This window comes from Tetrao urogallus (genome assembly GCF_951394365.1).
Source record: "Tetrao urogallus genome assembly, chromosome: 7".
In the NCBI taxonomy this organism is placed as follows: Eukaryota; Metazoa; Chordata; class Aves; order Galliformes; family Phasianidae; genus Tetrao; species Tetrao urogallus.
In genome coordinates, this window is record NC_136820.1 from 10237710 (window position 1) to 10258321 (window position 20612).

The 20612-nt window shown below is 37.7% G+C and overlaps 1 protein-coding gene across 1 annotated transcript; it reads right to left on the reverse strand.

Moving 5' to 3' along the window:
- Nucleotides 1–6880: 6880 nt before the first annotated feature.
- On the reverse strand, nucleotides 6881–18026 carry LOC306948783 (prostatic acid phosphatase-like; the record flags this gene model as incomplete). Its single annotated transcript, XM_079538480.1, has 5 exons — nucleotides 6881–7049; nucleotides 7508–7614; nucleotides 15279–15431; nucleotides 15961–16137; nucleotides 18003–18026. The coding sequence occupies 5 exons, from the start codon at nucleotides 18024–18026 to the stop codon at nucleotides 6881–6883; spliced, it is 630 nt and encodes a 209-aa protein (XP_079394606.1).
- Between the last annotated feature and the right edge of the window lie 2586 nt (nucleotides 18027–20612).

Sequence of the window (20612 nt, forward strand, 5' to 3'; positions counted from 1 at the left end):
TGGCAAATTTCAAATCCAGGAGGAATGTTGTGTGACTACACAACAAACCCCATCACTCTTTGTTTTCAAATTACTATTTACATTCCATTGAATCAAGTCATAATTCATTTCCTTTTTGTCTGTGACGTTTTTCTCTTTCGGAGTTTAAGGATGAGGCTGAAATATGAAGAGTTGCTAGGCATCTATATTGTTCTAACCTACCTGTTCTATTTCTACTTCTTAGGGCTTCGAATTTTTCCAGATGATAGCACAGCCACAAGGATGAACTCAGAACCAAGAGCCAGACAATACTGCTTTCTCTTTTCTGTCCAGTTAATCCTCTTTTCAACTTCCCCACCTACCTTTTTTCTCTCCTCATCTACGTTGTCTCAGCAAAATCAGAATAATTATTTTAAAGAAGACTTCAGCTTTCACATAAATAGTTAAGTAAGCCTTACAGCAAGTACATTCTTCAAGCTGTTTCCTGGGCAGTTTATTTGCTCTTGGAGTGTTTTGTTTTTCTTTTCCATTGGAGTGTATCTATACTTCTGCTTTTGTAATTCATCACGCCAAATTCTTTTTTGGCCCCGATTCCCAAAGAAATTTCTTTTGAGCAGGCCCTGGATGCTCACTGGCTCAGTGGCTTTAAGCAGATTGCTCAGCTTGTCTCTCCTGAATTCCTCTCCATAAAATAAGTCTAAGAATGACATTATTTCTAGTCATAAAGCTTTTTGAAGCAAGCAAAGTACAGTTTGTAGAGACCTCTAAATAGAGTTCCATAAATGTTAAAAGTTAAGATCATCCACATATTGTCTGAGTCATACCATTCCTTTCATTCTCCAATCTGTCTCAGTGTCTTCTGTTGAGCTCTCTGCAGTAATATTTTCTCTTCAACAGGTACTTCAGCATTTCCCAGATATTCTGTCCATAGGATCCTATACTAAGCCTCAAGTGTTCTCTTAACTGTGTGAATGGCCTTAAGAGTCCATTTCCCCTGATGGAAGGGAGGAGGACCACAGCTTCCAGATTTCCCCACCTCCTTCCCTCTATCTGTACCCAGTATTCAGCGCTCACTTGAACTCCTCTTTCCCTTCACTGTTTTCTCCCTGTTGTCTTTGGTCTCTCCTGGTGTGATGGTGCCTATGTAGGAGATACAAGAAAGTCATTCATACTTGAAGATACCTATTACTTTACCTTTCTGAAAATAAATGTAAGATGATCACCTACAGTATTATTTAAGAATGCTGCTCAAAAAAGACATTTTCTTAAGAATATTTTAAGACTATTCAAAATTCAAGAAAGGATGCCTTTATTTTTTAATCTGTATAGATTTTTCAGTAGGTGGTTCCTAAACACTTTGGATTGCTTGGTTTTCAAAGTTTTTCTCATTATTAAACCTTACCAGGAAATTCATAACTCATGAGTTTCATAAGGCTTATTGTTTCATTGTGTTCCTGTGATGAGTGACTGTGGCTAATGAAGGTGAGAAGCCATAACCTGAGAATCTTATTATTACAGAACCCATATGGTAGCTTCAATTGAGAAATAAATATTTCTTGTGGTGTTGGATGGCATCATTTAGGAAAGCTTAACAATACAGAATGGCTGTATTTTGTAGAAAGGCTTTGCTAACAATTCTTTCAAAATGACATTTCAACCCGAAATCAAGTGTATAATAAAGTTTTACTTTGTGTGGCATCATTCCTCCTTTTAGCATATTTATTTTGCTAGTGGATGTGTTAGCAGACATATCTCCCGAAAATGGGCACCATAACCTAAAAAAAAATCATTACACATTGCAAAATGAAAAAAACAGCCTCTTTCCTGTGCAGTGATTTTAAAGACGGGGTCCTGCAGGTAAACTCTAAGTATGTATTTCATTTGTAAATTTAGTTACTTGTCTTGTATTTTAATTCCAGTTTGGGATAAAGGCAGACTGCCATTTTTACTGTGCTTTTGACAGCTGTAAATTTGTCATACTTTGCAACTAAATCCTTTTTTTTTTTTTTTAAGGAAAATTTGCTTCAAAATAAAACTTAAAAAAAATTATTCTGAAGTTAGTCATTAAAATTTTCAAAGCATCATAATGTAAATAGACTCAAACTATTTGTATAATCTATATGCTAATTTGGCTCCATGGCATATATTGTAATTATTAAATTATGGCATTTAGTGGAATTAGCTTGAGCACAATTTGTCTATTTTAAAAGCATGTGCCTGTCTTGAAGGCTTGCTGAAGCATAGCTGGAGTGGCTTTGAAGCAGACTGCTTGCAAAATAACTCACTCTTTAATGTATGGAAGGGTAACCTTAGCTAACTGCTAGCAGTGTAGCACAGCCCAGGCACGCACTAGGTGGAAGTTGTTGCACTGAAGACAGAGATGAAACTGCTTCCTGCATTTAGGGATTGGCACTGGAACAGGCTGCCCAGGGAGGTTGTGGAATCTCTGGAGGTTGTGAAGCTCTGGAGATGTTCAAGACCTGCCTGGACACCTATTTGTGCAACCTGGTGTAGGGAACCTGCTTTGGCACGGGGGTTGGACTCGATGATCTCTGGAGGTCCCTTCCAACCCCTACGATTCTGTGATTGTGATCAGTATATGTTAGAAATTTATTTTTTCTCCACAGGAATTGAAATGCTCAAGACGTTTACTAGGTCATGTAGCAGGGAAGAAAACGTCGTCCAATAATGAAAAAGGAGAACATTCTGTTGTAGTTCTGCAAGAAGCTGGCACAGCTTGGATGCACATCTGAAGCTGAAGGGAACTATGGAGCCAGGCCACAACTCCATGGTCCCCCATTCCAGGACAAAACTGTGTGACAGAAGAAAGGTCTTTACATGGTTCCGAAAGTTTTGAGAGGTGAATTTGAATGAGGAAGGGGAAGAGGATCTACAAACTGTAGGCTAAAGAGAATAATGAAGAATGTCTCAGCTGTATGAGCGTTGCACTCTCTGCTTGTTCAGGTCTGGGAAGCCAGCAGAAATGTTACCCTTGCCTTTGGTGGGAAAAGAATGAATCCCCCTTTACAGCTCTTGAACTTCCACTCAAAAATATCTGGCAAATAAAACACTGAAAACAATTCAAGCTGATACAGCTTCAGAATAATAAGAAGAAATAGGAACAAGTACAGAATAGAAGAGAAGGTGCCTAAAATTTGGTTTTATACACCAAGGCTATGATCTTGTAAGTATGGGGTCTTACATTTTCCTCTCTAATTGGTTTTCTTTTGCTTTTTTAAAAATACTATTGCTGTTAAGGGAGGTGTGATGGTCAGTTTTGTCCAGGTGTGTTGGCTTTGCAGTGAACCTTTCAAAGGGTTTACACTAACTCTCCTATAAGAATGGCCAGATCTGGGAAGGCTCTCTGCTGGCGTCTACTATGGACACTGAGGCAATATGAAGAAATAAAACAACTTGATCTTTTTGCATTGGGAAGCAGCTACAACTGGCTGTCTTATTCTGTTCAAAAATGTTTATATCCTTGTTTACTTACTGTATCTAAAAGGATATAAAAAACGTTGCCTTTTATTTCACTAGAGGCAGTAATTTATTTCTATCTGTATTTTTGAACCTGTTTGCTATGAAATTTAACTACAATTCTTCTTCCTAAACTGCTTCCTATGGAGGCTTAGAAAGCAGAGGAATTGTTGCTTGGGCTCTGCTGAGGAGAGACTGGGCTTTAACAGTGAGAATTCTGAAACTTCAGATTTTTGTTAAAGGGAAAAGAGATCTTTTTATTTTTTTTTTATATTCTTTTGTAGCTTATGTAGTAGCAGTTTCTCTGCTTCTGCTGTAGTTCTAAGAGGGGCACACAATTTATGGGCTTAGCCTGCATTTTCAAAGTCAGGTTCAAGGAAAAGAATGGCAAAATTCTTTGTATTTCATTTTCATCTGTTACTCTCTTTCTCTTTGAAGTGACCTGTGGGCAACAAGCTTCATATATCCTCTTTAAGAAATTAAAAACAAACCTAGTTTTTCAAGCAAAGAACTGTCCGCTGTTGTCAAAAGTTATCTGCATCTGTAGATTCTAATCTAGTGTTCGTGGTAAGGCCATAAATTGTTTTTGAAATAGCAGTATTAGAAAATAAAACGAGTGAATTATTGCCCAGCACATTCTGCATGTTTTAACTAGCACAAAGCTGCAGAGTCTTTTGTGTTGTTAGTAGGATCTTTCTGTTAACATCAAGAACAATATGGACTGACAAAATTCTCTGAAGCACAGACTTTATGTTATCAGAGCAGAGTACATTATCAAGGTAACAGAACAAAAGGAAGATGTTTGTAAAGCTATTTGAAATCACAAATGATTTTTCTTTCAAAGTTGACACTTAGCCTTGCTATCTTTTTGAAAAGACACAACGACTCAGTACGTGAAAGCCATATTGGGTCAACAAATTGCCTGCCATGTCTTTATGACAGCCAGACTGATTGTTTGTAGGCTGCTTTTAGGTGTAGCCTCATGGTCCATTATTTCCTTAACTCTCTCCTTCCTTCCATATACAGGTGTAATATTTGTGTATAAATACAAAGAAAAAAACCACAACCACTCACCCCACTCCCTGCACACAAAGCAAGACAAATATTCACTAAGTAAACAGCCATTATTGTTATTTTTGTAGCTTCTGAGATCTGTTTGTGTAAAATAATTATTTCTTGAAGAGTATAAAGTATGAGGAAACTATAATGGCTCCCTAGTTGCTGACTCCTTTTGGAGCACTGCCTCCCTCACCAGTTCTGGAAGTTGTCCCAGTCTCCAAAAGGGTACAGAACAACACTCTTCAGAAGTATTTTCCAGTTTTGCTCTATGTTAAGGCTATTGCCCTTCAAAACACTTTAATTTACATTATGTTCTTGAATTAGTCCTGTCAAATCACTTTGCAATAAATAAACCTAGAATAAATACTCAATTTCACAATGCATTTGGGTTTCATACTTTATAAAAGAAAGCCACTGTTAAGAAAGGGTAAGTTACTGCTTTCTGTAATTTTGCTTTGCTGTACTGATGAATGCGGGTTTTTTTTTTTGTGTTTTTCTTTCTTTCTGATAGAGATCAGGAGACTGTTGTTCATAATGATGGAAGTTAATGAGAAATTTCAGACTGTAGTAACATCACAGTGTGGGAGGAACTGTTTTGAAAGCTAATCACGCTGAATTTCCTGGAGGCAACACCTAAAGGTAAGACAAAATGAGAGAATCTTTCTTAGCATATAACCTTGTCAGAAGACATGCCAAATATATCGCTACTACTTGAAGAAGCAGGTAGGTCATACTAAGTACAGAAGAGCTGACAGTTTTGCTTCCATTTGGATGGAAATAGGATGGAAGTAGGAAAAGTCTTTTGAAATTGTGAGCTGATCCATACTGAAAATTTCCAGACAGATAAATGCAAAGAAATGCTTTATCTCCTCCACAAACATATTGAGCAGTCTTCACTTCCTATGTTCCATGCTGTGGTCATCATCATGTGGAAGAACTTGGCTCTGATTTATACCACTCTCAAACATTGCTACTGCCCTCTGGTGTGACCTGTATTAGCAATGCTTTCCTAATCCCTGTATTTCCCTATACTGGGTTCATAAGTCATCTCCATGAGCATTCAATTAGGCATATTAAGGAAACAACTCCATGTTGGGGAAATGGCATCTCCAAGTAGAATAACCATGTAATATTTACTGAGCTCAGTCTCACCCTTCTGTTTGTCAAATGCTTAGATGCCTATACAGTTAAAGTGTTAACAGTTGCATAAGCAAAGGACAATATTTGATATGATTTTCAACAAATTTGGAAACCGGGTAAGGCAGTGAAATTGCAGTTATGTAGTGACCAGCATGATCTGTAAACTCTTTGTGTTACTGTTCAGCTCAGCTTAGTTTCCCAGTGTTACACACCAACTAGTCCAGCCTAGCTGCATCAGTTGAGAATCAGTGCGACATTTCATTACTGCTCACACTGATTCAGCACAGAATGGTCCCTCTAAGACCTTGCAGTGCTGGGCAGGCTGTGGGGCGGTGTCCAGGAGACTGCTTTTTTCCAGATTCTGCTCATGTCTAAAACTTCCTGCAGGGAAAGAGGCATGAACTCCAAAATTAGGAGCTGACCCCATCAATTACTGAGACAGAATCATACTGAACCAGGATAGAATATGGGCAAGTGTCAGATTTTGATATGACAATACACAAGTATTTTTATTTTTAGTCCATATGCATTTTCAGCATTGAGGATTACCAGTGAAAGCAGTTGTGAGTGGTGGTGCTGGACTTGGTGTAAAAGCCATTTAACTTTTATTGAAGTAAAATCTGAGAACTGAAACAATGCTCAATTTTTGTGTTAAACTTGAAGGCTAAACATTTGGGTGTGCCCCATCATCAGTACTCAAAAAGGAAAGTTAGAAAACGTGATATGGAGATACAGCCAACCTACTAGGGAATGCATTAGTACTGCCAATGTGTATCTGTATGTTTGACTTTCTGGTAGGTACTACTTCGGTATACTATTCAATATTCATCTGTTTTGATCTCTGAATGTCTTTTAAAATCAAACGAATGCGTGCCGATGGTAATTAGCTTGGACAAATACTCTAACTGTAGAATTAATTAACACAATTCAGTCCATTTGGATTTGTTTCTTAAGGGACTGAAAGTATTTTTGACTGCACTAAGATCAGTTGAATCAAGAAAAAAAAAAGAGAATCCTAACATATAATCAGCTTTGATTCTATTTCAAGTTGGGTGAAGTTAAATAAATATATCAATGGAGTAAAATGTTGTGGCCATGGATAAAATTTTGTCTTACTGGATCTGATTTTCTTTCATTTCAGACCAGATCGTTAAGAAAAAGATTCAAATGAGCTCTTGGTTTCAAATCCTGACCTTAATTTTGTCCCCCAAACATGTAACTTACCTCATTTTATGTCCTGTATCCTACATTCTCTTGTCCAATGTTGTATGAGGACTGGGGAGACCAAGTGAGTAAATCTCTCTAGTGGACAACGAAAACTGCAGCCAGGGAGAGTGAGAGGGTGGGGATCTCTCAAAGTATTATTCCGATAGTACATTTCTATGGTGTATTGCCTGCTTAAAAATACAGAATTATCAAAATAAAGTTAGGTGTGTGAAACCACAGAGATCTTCCACGTTGTAGTGGTTGTACTCTGGGATGAAACTTATTTGTATTGCTAATAATATGTATCGTTAATACTCTAAAGAGATCTTCTTAAACAATAAATGGGTAGTATAATATGCATGTAGACTGTCTTACTGATAGAGAGTTGAGGAGCTAAACAGATAAAGAGGGTAGATTAAAGCCCTCAACCAAAATGGAACAATAGAGAAAGATCTTAGGCTGCAATGATGTGGTTCTGCTGCTGTCAGTAATTGCTAATTTGAGTCTAATTATAATAATTAAAATCAATCTATGATCTTTTTCTGTGTAGTGAACCCTGTGTATCCAGTCTAGTTAGTCTGGGGTAGCAACACATTTCTTGAGGCAAAATAAGTACATGCTAGCAGTACAGCTTGCAGATACTTGCCCATTTTTTTCCTCGTAGAGTTCAAAGAAATGACAAGCACTGTAAGGAGGCAGTTTCCCATTGAAAACATGGAGTGCCATCTGTAAGGCAACAATAGTGGTTGCATGCTGTAAATAGAAAAACAAAAACAAAAACAAACCACCATTAAAGGGCTACTGAAAATCACTGCACGTAACTATTACTTAAGAATAAGTCCAGTACATTATCTGTACACTTAATATTACTTATGTGACTTCATTAATACTTGCCCTCTGCAGTGATTAACAAGCACTGTCCCCTTCTGGCTGTACCAGCTGAAATGCTGCATGTGTAACGTATACATATTTCAATATTAAGAAGTATTAGGCATCTGCAGGTCTTACTGAAGTTAGGAGTTGTGAAAACTTCTTTTAATAAAAACTGGTGATAAGTTAACAGAATTTGAAATCTGAAAGGTATTTGGGTGATATATATATTATACAGCTCATGATCAAATTGCAATTTAGGAATAGAAGCTTTTTACTCAGAGCAGTCTCAGAATTTCATTTCCTTATGAGAGTGTCTGCACATTCTAAACAATAACATAAGGTCACCACTGAGTAACTGCTTTCAGAATACCTTCAAAAATAAGAAACTTTAACTTTTTTTTTTTTTTTTTTTTTTTTTTTTTTTTTTTTTTTCCCCCCCACTTTTACGTCTGAAAAAGACACAGGAAGCAGGAGGTATGTTTCTGTATTATCTTTGTTTTCTTCACTTCTCTGCTGAATCAAAACAATAAGATTCTGAAATAAGCTATGCCATCAGGTGGAAAATGGAGGTTGCAAAATAGTCTCCTTTCATTACAGAGTGAAAACAACCCAGTGGTATCTAAGGTTAACCAAATAAAAGTGCTTGTATCTGTATTTCATGCAGGAAATGAAGCAGCATGACTTTCTTTGTATTTAATAACTGCAGAAAGAGAACTTAAAAAAAAAGGACTCACCGCAGAATATATAATCATTTTTTGATGGTGTGAAGGCTTTCTAGCATCTGACATATGCTTTAGGATAGTTTTTAAAAGAAGACCTGAAAGAAAATAAGTAAGCACCAACAATGGCTGAGATGCTTGTGTTAATGTTTGTATCATTTTGTAATATTTGGACATAATCTTTCTTTAAATGCATCAGAGTTATTGTATTCAGTTTAGAGAATTTGTGCAGAATGCCCTGGTGTTATCTTTTTTCTGAGCAGTGAATTTGAATCTGTGTAAAATGTTTCTGGGACCCCTAATAGCTTCTACAGCAATTACATTAGCATAAAATTGGAATCTTCCAGGAGTCAAAATTCTACAAAGGAGAAGTATATATGCTAGCAAAATGAAACATACCTATTATCTTTGTCTACTGGCATACTTTCTAATAGCAATTGGTAGTAAAGCAAGAGGAGAGGTTTTAATTTCGTGCTTAGTTTTGTATGTTGGAGCTCCAAAAAGGCAAACAAATTAATCCTTGCTTATATGTGAGTTGTCCCCGTAGCTCACAGAACCTGATTGTAGAGTGGCAATATAAAGCAAAAATGAGGCCAAAAGGTTGACAGTGGACGAACGGAAAACAAATAAGTGATTAAAAAGGTTTTAACTATCTTAAAATTTCAGCAACTATTTCTGAACAGAATAATAAAGCCCAGAATACTCTCATTTTAGTATACCCAGTAATGGAAAAGGAAGACTTAGGAAGCAAAGTTACCATTCTAGAGATTATTACAGATAATATTTTGAAAGTTAAGCATGCTGGCTTATGTTAAATTCAGAGTTGATTCAGTTCAGCAGAATCTGTGTATTACTTTGAGTTTCTTATACAGTATAACCAGAGTGATTGCTTCAGTTTAATCTTGAATTAGGATGTTTGTGATTCACATCCTTACCACCTCTCTTCTCATTAATCAAAATCCTTTAGTACCAATTGCAAATATCTGCATCATAGCATCTTTTATAGCCATGTTTATTACACACATTTTCTTCTTTCCCATTGTACTATTGATTTTAAATGGGGTTAGAATTTTGCTTACCTCCCTGCAAACGTGATTTCTGTATTTGTTTGTGGAACCCAAATTCCGCCTGCAATAACAACTCTGAGAGCTTTATCAGCTTGGTCCTGACACCATGAGTAGCCCAAGCAGGTAAAGTGTAATTGTTAATATCCTACAGTGAAGAAAGAAAACATGATGATTTTCTTGTTGGTTCCCACTGCTAACTTTTTTAATTATTATTATTTTGGTACAAAATGCATATTGGAACAGATTCTGAATGTTTTTTCTCAAATAATGTTTTTCAGTATTTTGCATTTAGACAGCTGAGAATTCTTATTTCTGACATCCTGCTGCTTAAAACAAATCTGAAGGGCAGTGTTCAACGAAAGGAGGAAATATAATACTGAAAACTATTACATAAAAAGCAAATGGCACTATTTATGCCAATTGATAATGTAGTTGTAGGTTGCAAAAATTTCACCCCGTGACTCTTCTTCAACCATCTACTGGAATATATCCCAAAATCTTTACTGAAACAAATGCCATAGGGATATCAAGATTGAAGACTTGGCACCTTTGGACCAAGATCCATCAATTAAGTAATAACATATATAGCTGTAATTTGGATGTAGTGGATAATGATGTATGTCTATGGAGTTTAGAATACCTACTCATTCCAGCTGTGCTGGCTGCTGATGCAATCCTCTAGCTAGAATATAACGGATTCATTTTTCGTTTTGGGAAACAACCCAAGAGAAATTAATGGTGGCAATTGTAAGAAGGAAATATGTGCCAGCACTCCTGGTTTCTACTGCTCTGAATTCCAGCTTCAAGTTGGCATTTTTCCTTTATTTCTTGTGAATGTGAGTCAGAGGGCTGAGCTCACCAGGTGGAGCCAACTACTTAACTTAGGATCTATTTAGATAAGTGAAACGTGTTAGGTTAAATCGGCTTAGGTCACTTTTTCTTTTAACAAATGTGATCTGTGCCTTGAGAAAAAAAAAATTGCCTTCTTCCATGCTATTTAAGACAATGCTGCTGGCAAGCAAGCACCTCAGTCTACAAGTCAGATGACACTTAGCCAATAATAACAAATACAGAGATGTATGCTACTGAAGTTTCATTAATTTTGTTTAAAAAAAAAAAAAGTGAAAAAGCTGTCTTTATACACTTGAGAGGGCAAAAGTGACTTTTGTGGCAGATGTCTTAATTTGTATCTCAGTAGTCTTCACTGAGTAATATGAAAGCCCAAGGCTCAATCAATCTAACACTAGAAGTAATAACCCAACTAACTGGTTTTGCCTTCCAGCAGTCAGGAAGCTCCCTGATGGGATCTGCCAATTCTTCACATTGCTGTGGTGGCATGGGTTTCTCAGTATGATGTAACAATTGACATTAAATGCTGTGGTCCTGAACTGTCCTGAATTTGGGCAATATGAAAAGGTGACCTCATTGAAATTACAGTGCTCAAAATGCATTCATTTAACTCAGGCCCTGGCTAGCAATGCAGTCAACTTCACTGATCAGAGTTGGACCTCCAGAAACTGCAGGGCAGAAGGCAAACTCATTAGCATCACACCCAAGTAGCATGTGTTGGCTGTGGAACACATCTTAAAACTGCTTCAGTTTCCCAGAAGCTATCCTACTGTTGATGACCAATTTATTATTAATATTTGAATTTTAAAGTAATTATGCTGTAAAGCAGTTCATAGCAAGCTCTGCCTGCAACACTATCAAAGATATTTTTAATACAAGACTACCTGCAATTTTTACTTGCTTCAGCTGGCATAACTCAAGACGGAAGTGGCACAAAGTAGGGCTGGTTGCTAAATTAAGAGCATTCAAAGTTTTTTTCACATCCCTGTCAGAGATACTATTCTGTGAGACCCATATACCTGTGACAGTTGGGTACCAGAACACCCCTTTTGTTGTAAAAGCTGTGCTTCTGTGTGATGTGCATGGTCCATTTGCTTGAACAAGGCTCCCAAGGTTTGCACAAATAATCTTTTGTGTCATTTCAGTGGCTACTTAATTCCTGAAAATGACCATTATGGCCTACATGCAGCTTGGGCCTTATCATACAAATTGCATAAAATCTTTGTGGAGGCATGTTTTTGTTGTCTTTGCCAAAAACAAGTTTTACGCCCATGCATCTTTGGTTTGGAGGAGTAACAAGACAATTTTACCCAAAAGTTTGCTTTTGCTTAAGTGTGCATGTGCAATCACTAATGAGGTGTTGCATTTGTAGGCCATTGGTTCGTGTTTGTTACGGTGGTGGATGACCAACAGCATCCTCACACAGTCACAGCTGGATATTCAGCTGTGAATTTGATGTAAGATAAGTGTTCTGAGGAAGGAGCTGAAAATAATCCGTGGCTCAAAAGAATTGGAAATACAGAGTTACCTTATTCTGAGTTTTTTCAAACCATAGAAATAAAAGCTAAGACTGGTTTTGATAATGTGTAAGTGTTTATATTGGACCTTGGAAATTTTCTTTGTATTATTTACCTCATATTGTAAAGTGTCAGAGATCCTCAAAATTCTTTCACTGTTCAATTTCTTCAGTGGGTATCCAGTGTGAGAGGCTAAAAACTTGAGAAAAGACTGGAATACAAAAAAGGAAACTTGTTGCACACTTTCTACATTGTTTTTACACACTTCCATAATACACAGTAATTTTTAGAAACAACATAGTCTTTGCATTTGGTGTCTAAGCACTGTACTGTTGTTTGGTGGGACTCACGGCAGGCAGTTACTATCTGCTCAAGTGGATCCTTTTTCATCCTGCACGCTCCACATGTTTTCATAATCATCTGGCAGACACAAAATCAATGCTTGCACAAAAATTTAAGAGCTTGTGAAACCTGGCTGTCATCCTATTTTTTAGCTATGGCCTCCCTCCCACTTCTACATCTCAGATATAGGGATGTATATGTTTCATGTTGCTTCTTGAGTTGTCAAACGCGTGGTTTCTTCATTCCTACCTTGGGATCTGTCTTAATTACAATCCCATCTACTACTGTAGTGCTAAAGAACACCTACTGATCTCAGTGATCTAGACATAGGATCACATGGTAATACTGGAGAGATTATGGTGTCGATTAATGACAGAGGATACATAAATCAGGAAAACTTAAATATGCTAATTTATACCCCTAGTTTTTATTAGGGAAGAAAAGAAATAAAAGTTTTCTTTTAGGCTGAAAAGAGAATACAGCCTATTCATCTAAAATAAGGATGGTAATCTGAGTCTAAGTTTAAAGTACAGAAATAGTTTATGCTTGGTGGGAATGTTCAAAAGTGGGTAGAATGGATGCAGATATATGAAGAAGTCTTGCAGAATCCAAGAAATATTCAATAGAAGTGTGAGAAACTGTTATTCCAACATTGGTAATGAGTAGCAAAGAGGTCTAAAACAGGGAATTATGATTCACGTGATTCTAACACCTAGATGCAGAGGTAGATGGCTGTTTAGGTGGTTAAAGATTATAGGAGAACAGGTGAGTATGATAATGCCATTTTGATTAAACCCACAAAGAAGAAATTTTCAGTAGAATATGAGAGTGGTTACATACTCATGGCAAGTAATTTGATGTCGGTGAAAGAAATGAAGGGATATATTACAGATGCAGGAATGTGAGTATCTGAATGAAGCCATTAGGTGTGAGGCATGAGAAGGTAATGAGGAAAACATCGGGACTATTATAAAAAAACTGTGTAACTGAGCAGAGAGAATTCTGTGGTAGTATCTGAACTAGCAAGGAGTTATACAGTCAGAAACACCTGAGCAGTTGCTAACATGAAACTGTATAGAGATAATTACTGAAGTGAGGCACTGATCTGATCTGAGTTTTTGTTTTCTGTGCTCTACTAGAAGGAAGGTAGATGTAATGTTTTCTTTTTGAAGGTAGTCAATCATTTATCTTTTCTATGACTTGCAGTTTTCATTTGGTGGGGATGGTTCAATCTAGGTGGCTCATAATATTGTAATTGTAGTTTGGATATGTCGTATACACCCACTTTGAAGATTACATATCTGGAAGGAGCATTCTGATTGCCATTTTTAAACATACTTGCTAGATAATGTTGCCAAAAGTAGTACATTTTAAATTGAAGATTTCAGAAATTAAAATACTTTACCCTGTACTGCTTGAGCTGCTTCTGGAAATCTCTTGTTGCAAAAGTTTCTCTCAGAAGCTCATTGTATTTTGGGCAGTGTGAGAAAGGTACATATAGCAACTGAAAATGAAATTGCAAAATATTAGTTAGGCAAGATTCCTCTTGTTCTTGTTCAACATAGCCTTGTAAGACTGTTGTCCTGAATGGCTGCACTAATTAAAATAAGCTGCAAAATTATTTGGGAGTGTTCTTTTCTTGGATATTCATCTAAGGACCATAAGAGTCATATTGATGACTACTTAGAAAATAATCATTACATGTTTAGAGGAGTAGTAGGTTCAGCAGATCAAAGTTAAAGGAGTCATTTACAGAAGACTGAATTTGTCACTTGACGGAAGAATAACACAAGCCCTCGTGTACTGCTTTGTGCTTGGCTTCCCCAGAGATGATTTCACTCACTGTGTTCAGTCTTTCTTTAAACATACTGTCACCTTTCTACTATGAATTACCATGCAGCAGGTGGACAGGAGTAAGTCTTTGTGCATACTCAGCTGTATTCAGTAGACTTAACACAGTTCCATTTACTTCAGCTAAATCAAAGAAGCTGGCTAAATTTCTATAACTCATCTTTCCTTTGACAATGAGATATCCTTAGTGTTTTTTTTTTTCTTCTTTCTAATATGCTCTTTGTCCTTTTTCCAGAAAGGAATCTCCATTTATATAACCGGGTAGTTAAAAGAGCTTTTAAAAAGAACTTGGGAGTCCTAAAGGGATAATTAACTGAGAAAGCTTCAGAGCAGTTCCTCAGTCTTTTTAGAAACATAATCTATCTCTTCCAGATGGTAAGAAAGAATTTCTGAATTATAACCGTAGTCCATGAACAGGCATAGCTTTACCAATGAATAAATGATGGACACTTGGGTAGAAGTGGGTAGAAGGATATATATGGTCTCAATCTTACATGTATATGCAGCAAAAATTAATACAGTCAAAAGACAAGTTGTAAAAAAAGTAGGAAACTTGCATTTATGACTATGATTTGTTTGATTTGTTTATTTGATCCCCTAGGCATGAGTGAGCTGCAGTACCTGTTTGCTGAGTGTGACAGTGGTGTTGATGCCAACCAGGTGATGCTGACTGTTTGCTGGAGTACTACCATCTGCAGTGGTGTCAGAGCATCTCCTGACTCTACACCAGTCTGCATTCATGCACAGGAAGACATACATCTCGTATCTTCCATATTCAAGCTCTCATCACTCTGAGGTGAGAACCAATGCTCCATGTCCCTGTTCAACCAAATTCTGTCACAGATTGTGTTAACTAGATCTCTAAGCGCACAAAATCTACCACAAATATGTGTAAACCTCTTCCACAATGGGACTCACAGTGTATGCTCCTTATCTTTCTTAGCTTTTTAACACAGATTTTCCAGAAATGGGGAACTCTACTCAGTCCATCTGAGTCCGTTCCCATGGAAACTCCTGACAGTATTTCTACTCAGCATATTATTCCTTTCTGCATGATGCCTGTAATTAATATAGCTTTCATTGTTGTTGCTGTGCCCTTTTTCAGGCTCCTACATCTCACATGCTCTATTTTACTATATATTTTACTAGATATTTTACTAATGATCAAGGGAAAACAAGTGCTTGTAGTTTATACTCACATTATCATGTGACAGTGGCACTGTGTGAACTGGAATCGGCTGCCAAAGGATTCTGGGGTTCCAAATGTGTCCCTGTGTTGGTGGATACAGCCCAGCAAGAGTTGCCTGAGCACTCATAAGCGTTTGATCACAGTCAGTGCTCTGAACATAAATCTGAAGGAAGAAAGGAATTGTATTTATTAATTTATTTAAGGTAATCTCTCCTGTTAAGTCTCTTCTCTTGATAGAAAAGTGATCTAGTACTGTGCTGAGTAAATTGGCACAGTAAATTAAAACAGAGTGAGGTAAAGAAAGAAAGAGGGGAGAAAGAAAGAAGCTGAAACAGAGCCTTGGAATAAAACCTGGATGGACAGGAGAGTGGCAGCTGCTCCCTTAGGAGTCCTACTGAAAAACATAGGGCTACCTTCATTTGATCAAACAAATTAGGACATCATGGATGCACTGAGCAACTGGAAATGAAAACTAAGCTCTGTCTGCACGGTAAATGGAAAAGTGTAGTTTGAAATCTCCAGCACAGATGACAGATACTCTGTCATACAACAGTGAGATATCTGAGCCTCATATACAGCCTTAAAAACCTTGTGCACAGTTTTCGGCTTACCATCAGGCTCACTCAAAATTGAGCCACATCTTCAGGGATACTTTGAATATTCAGTTTTGGATACTCAGTTCAGTAGGTTACCTCCAAATGTACCAAGTTCAGTTTCTCACAGATCCAAGAAGTTCTATCAACATCTTTAGAAACATCCTCCCTTCCAGATCCAGTACTTGCCTCAGACCGTTTGTAAACAACGCTCAGGAAATAGGAATATCTTCTCCGCATGAACTGTCCAAGCTCATACTGTTGCTGTATGCCAAACTGTAGAAATAACAGAATAGTGTGAGAGCCTCAAGAAATGCTCTGTGCATCTATTCCTACAAACCAAAAATTATAAAAAGTTTCATAAAATGTTTCATTTGTAAAGGGAAGATGGAAAGAAAGGAGAAAAATGGAGTAAAGTGGCAGTACTGGAATTTCAGCTTTATTATTTTCTTATATGCAATGTGAAATGTTCACTACAGGAACATAGTCTCATTAATACTAATTTTCTTTAGCCATGAGGAAAAAAAAGTAGAGAAAAGATGTTTGCACTCAATCTAGATTGCATGCAAATGAACGTCATTACTCTCTGTCTCTGAAACTCACATCTTAATAAGTGAAATTCAGATCTCAATGGACAAAAAATCAGAATCTCCTGTGCATCTAGCTATAGTTTAGGTAGATGCAGCATTCTGCAAAGGGACTTAATAAAGAAATACCATATCTGTAAGAAATCCTAATGCATCTATTGTAGGCAAAGGATTGCATTTATTATCCTAGAAAGCCTGAATTCTTGCTGAGTGAATTCTAAAGACGGTAAGGGTTTAGAGCACTTCATTACAGAGGCATGGGAGTTTACATTATTTAAAAGAGATTATAAAGGAAAATGCAGTATTTATACTAAAATACATGTATATAAAATAGCCAGGAGTGAACTGGAAATTGGAAGGACCATCTGAGCTAAAGTTCAAGAACAACCTTTCAGTGACAGCAATGGAAGCAAAAATACCTGAGCAGTTCAAAGGCAGATCTTGCTAAACATATGAGCCCGGATTGTATGATGTGGCTTTTTGCCATGGCAAAGGCCTGGATTTGATTACTTAAAAGATTCTTCTTATTTCTGTACTATAAGAATTGTCAAAAAGAAGATACTAATTAATTCGGTGAATGCCATCTTCACAATAGGCTTCACCATAAAGGTCATCTCTATATTCACCCATAATGGACAAGCTACGTCTTCCTGACAGATGCAGTTTTGCATTTTGCTTTTCCAAAAGCCATGTGGTTGTTTATCCAAACTAACAAGGTTAACAGGGGAAGGGTTACTTAAAGTAGCTATAGACGTGTCCTAACAAAGCTGTCTGGTTTCTGCTTAGTTCCTGGCTCACAGCAATCGGGTGCAGACACAGCAACCATCTGACTATGAAGGCAGGTCCGGGATACGAATGCCACAGAGAATCACCAGAGATTCCACATGGAAGCTACATTTTTGGCTTGTGCAAGATCTTCCCCTCCAGAAAGACCGAAAATTTTGAATAGAAGACTGAGTCCTACATGCCCCTGGGTATTTTAGTGCCATGTTAATTGTTAACTACAGTCTAAAGCTCTTGATTCTTGGTTCTAGCCTGAATATGTCTCCAGCTTTCAACTACTGGATCTTGCAACTTTTTTGAAGGGCATGTTCTCTGCCATCACAAATCTTATTTTCAGTAAGATAATCACCAATAAAATTGAATCAATTACTTAATCTCTGTGTTAAATGAGATAGATGGCAGTTCTCTCACAACAAAACAAATTTTCTAGCATAAGAATCTTTGTAGCTCTTTAATGAACATTTTCCAGATTACTATTATCGTTTTGTGAAATCATGACATGAAAATCATGTGCAGTGTCCCTGTAATGGTCTCATGGTTGTGATCTTTTTACTTGTACCTGGTGTTTCCTAGCCTAAATGGAAGTATATTCAACTTTGCTCACGTAACCATGACTTTGCACTGGGATCTCAAGTATGGTGATTATTCACCGCTTCACAGTCCTCTTCTGAGTCATAAGATCATAGGGTAATTCAGGTTGAAAGGGACTTGAGGAAGCCCCTGATTGGACCTCCTGCGCAGAGCAGTCAGAGGTCAGACCAGGTTACTGACGGCTTTATCCAGAGTACCAGGCATGGTCCGTGCCTTGTATATGTGATTGCCTCTTCCAGTTGCTGGAATTGTGCACCCAAAGTTTCCTAGGGTATGTGCTCATCTGAAGCTTCTGTCTCAGCTTGTCTAATATGTGTTGCTAAATCCCAGTGTCTTAAAGCCTCCCAGAGCTTACGAAGCCTGAAGCATGCTGGCATGTTGTGCTGAACTTGCATTACGTACATATGAAGTGCTTGAGTCATAGCTGAGTTAATGCATAGGAAGCTGGTCCTAACCACCTTTGAAACATTCTTTGTTGCTTTCTGCTTTTGAACGAGCTTTGCTGCCTCAGCTCTTACTCCTTTTTCTTCGAGGGAGATGGTGTGAGAGGAAAACAGGCCTGACCTCGCCTCAGAGATTGCTACATCCTTCTGAGAATGGAGTGGAGGAGGAGCCCCACGTGCAGTTTGCTCTATCCTGACTTTGTTGGAGACCTGGCCAGTGACAAGTTCTTCCAGGAGACAGAAACACGCTCATTGTGCTGGACCTGCTGGTGTCCACAAACTGCTGAGCAAACTTACTGTGCAGACACCTCTCAGAGGCACGCGCTGAGCCTGCAAACATGGCTCACAGTCTGTGAACATACACACAATAGCTGTTTTTTCCTGGTCCTTTCAGCTTTTGGCACCTCAAAACCTCTTCAGTGAGGCTGCCTGGTTTCCAAATCCTGGACAAATGACTCGGGCATTTTTCCATGTAAATGGCTTATCTTGGCAGGAAAGGAGTGGAAGCACAGACACAATAGAAAATGTTGGTGGGAGCAGAGCAGACATAGGGAAACCCCTCTAGTGTCCCTGTTTTCCTTCAAAGCCTAATGGCACAGGAGCTCACCCTTTGTACCATTTACAAGAAGAGGCATTAATACTAATAACAGTTAATGGAGAAACACAGTTTCTGCAGCTGAGATCTGCTGTTGCTTGATTTGCTGCCAGCTAAGACCATCAGCTGATACTGGTAGACTAGCTCAATTCCACTTATATCCCACTAACACCTAAACCAGCTGAGCTTTAAATCAACTTTCCCTCGCACAGCGTGAGAGACATTTTTGCTAATACTGACCTTAATAGTTCACAAGCTAGGAAGAATTCCTACCCATCAGGAATTGAAGGTGGTTGTGAGCACTTTCACCACATTGGGTTAAAACTGTGTGTTTGATCTCAAGTGTATTGCCAGTGCCTGGCTCCTCTCAGTAGACCCCAGTCTGCAATCAGACAACTCAGCATGCCTTGGGGTTGGACCAGAACAGCCAACTCAGTGTCTTTGAAATCAGTGACTAATCACAGCTTCCCAGTACGTTCTATTTACAAGAGATCTGCATGTGGCAACTGAACAGGAACTGTATTGAAGTTAAAACAAAGTGCTAAAAACCAAATATATTTCTGTATGTCAGCAAACACACCTTGGTAAGCTGTCCATATCCATGCTGCCTTGCAATTTCTTTGTGCTTGTCAGTTGGAAAAAACTCCTGTGGGGTATGATCGCCGTGGTGAAACACCTGACAAAACAGATGGAATTCCCTTCATATTACAGGTCTATTAATGGTGGGTGTAATAGTGCAGATCCAACAGTTGTGCCATGACAGTGAATACTGTACTAACACATACTAAACGTATTCACTATACTTATCTGTGCTTTAGATAGTAGTGGTAGGTACTGTCTAGTAGGTACTGTCTAGGTCTACAGTACCTGCTTGATTTATTTAGACAGGTGTAACTCCTCTTTTTTAGTTTGCAAGTTATAAAAAATTATATTTTTTTAATATATTTTAGAGATGTTTTATGTATGTTAGGAGGTACAGACTACAGCATTGACAGAGAGAAAAGAAACGTGTAAATAATTTTCTGGGAATATTAGGACATTAACATTGTGTTGGGACTGAGAGCTCAGAAGAAAGAAAAATAAACTGCTACTGGAGATACAGTTTCTGTGGCAGAGTGCTGCTAAGCACTGTATTTTGGCAGAAATTAGCCCTAAAAAGCCATGTGCTGTCTTTTACACCAGAAAAGGTAAAGAAAGTGTCATTTATCATCTGAATACAGGCTGAACTGTTACTTTGAAAACACTGAACACGTTCTGAAATTTCCCTTCATACAAAGGATACATCTGTGAAGGTACATCAAAATTTTTCTTTCCTGTGATGGATTCTCCCCTTGTCCAACATTATTCTTGTAAGTTTATGTTGTATCATCCTAAGATTTTACCACCAGATTTATTTATTTATTTATTCATCCAAGCAGGAGAAATTAATTGAAAACTATAGGAAAAAAACTGTACTGATAATTTATATTGCCTGTGCAATACTCAGAGCAGACCACAGTCAGGCTTCATGCAAATGGCAGTACATCATAGTCACTGCAAGTAGCTTTCATTTTACAGCAGTGTTTCTCTGTTGTGTATTCAGTACCATTGTATGCTTGTCTGGCTTTCACACAGTGAAATCTGATTTGCTTGTTAATGCAGTGAAAACAGAGGAAGAGTAAAAATTCTTCCATGGCAAAGAGTATTTTTGAAATCCATAGAAATTTAGTTATGAAATCCCATTTTATATTTTAAAAATACTGCTGTGCAACT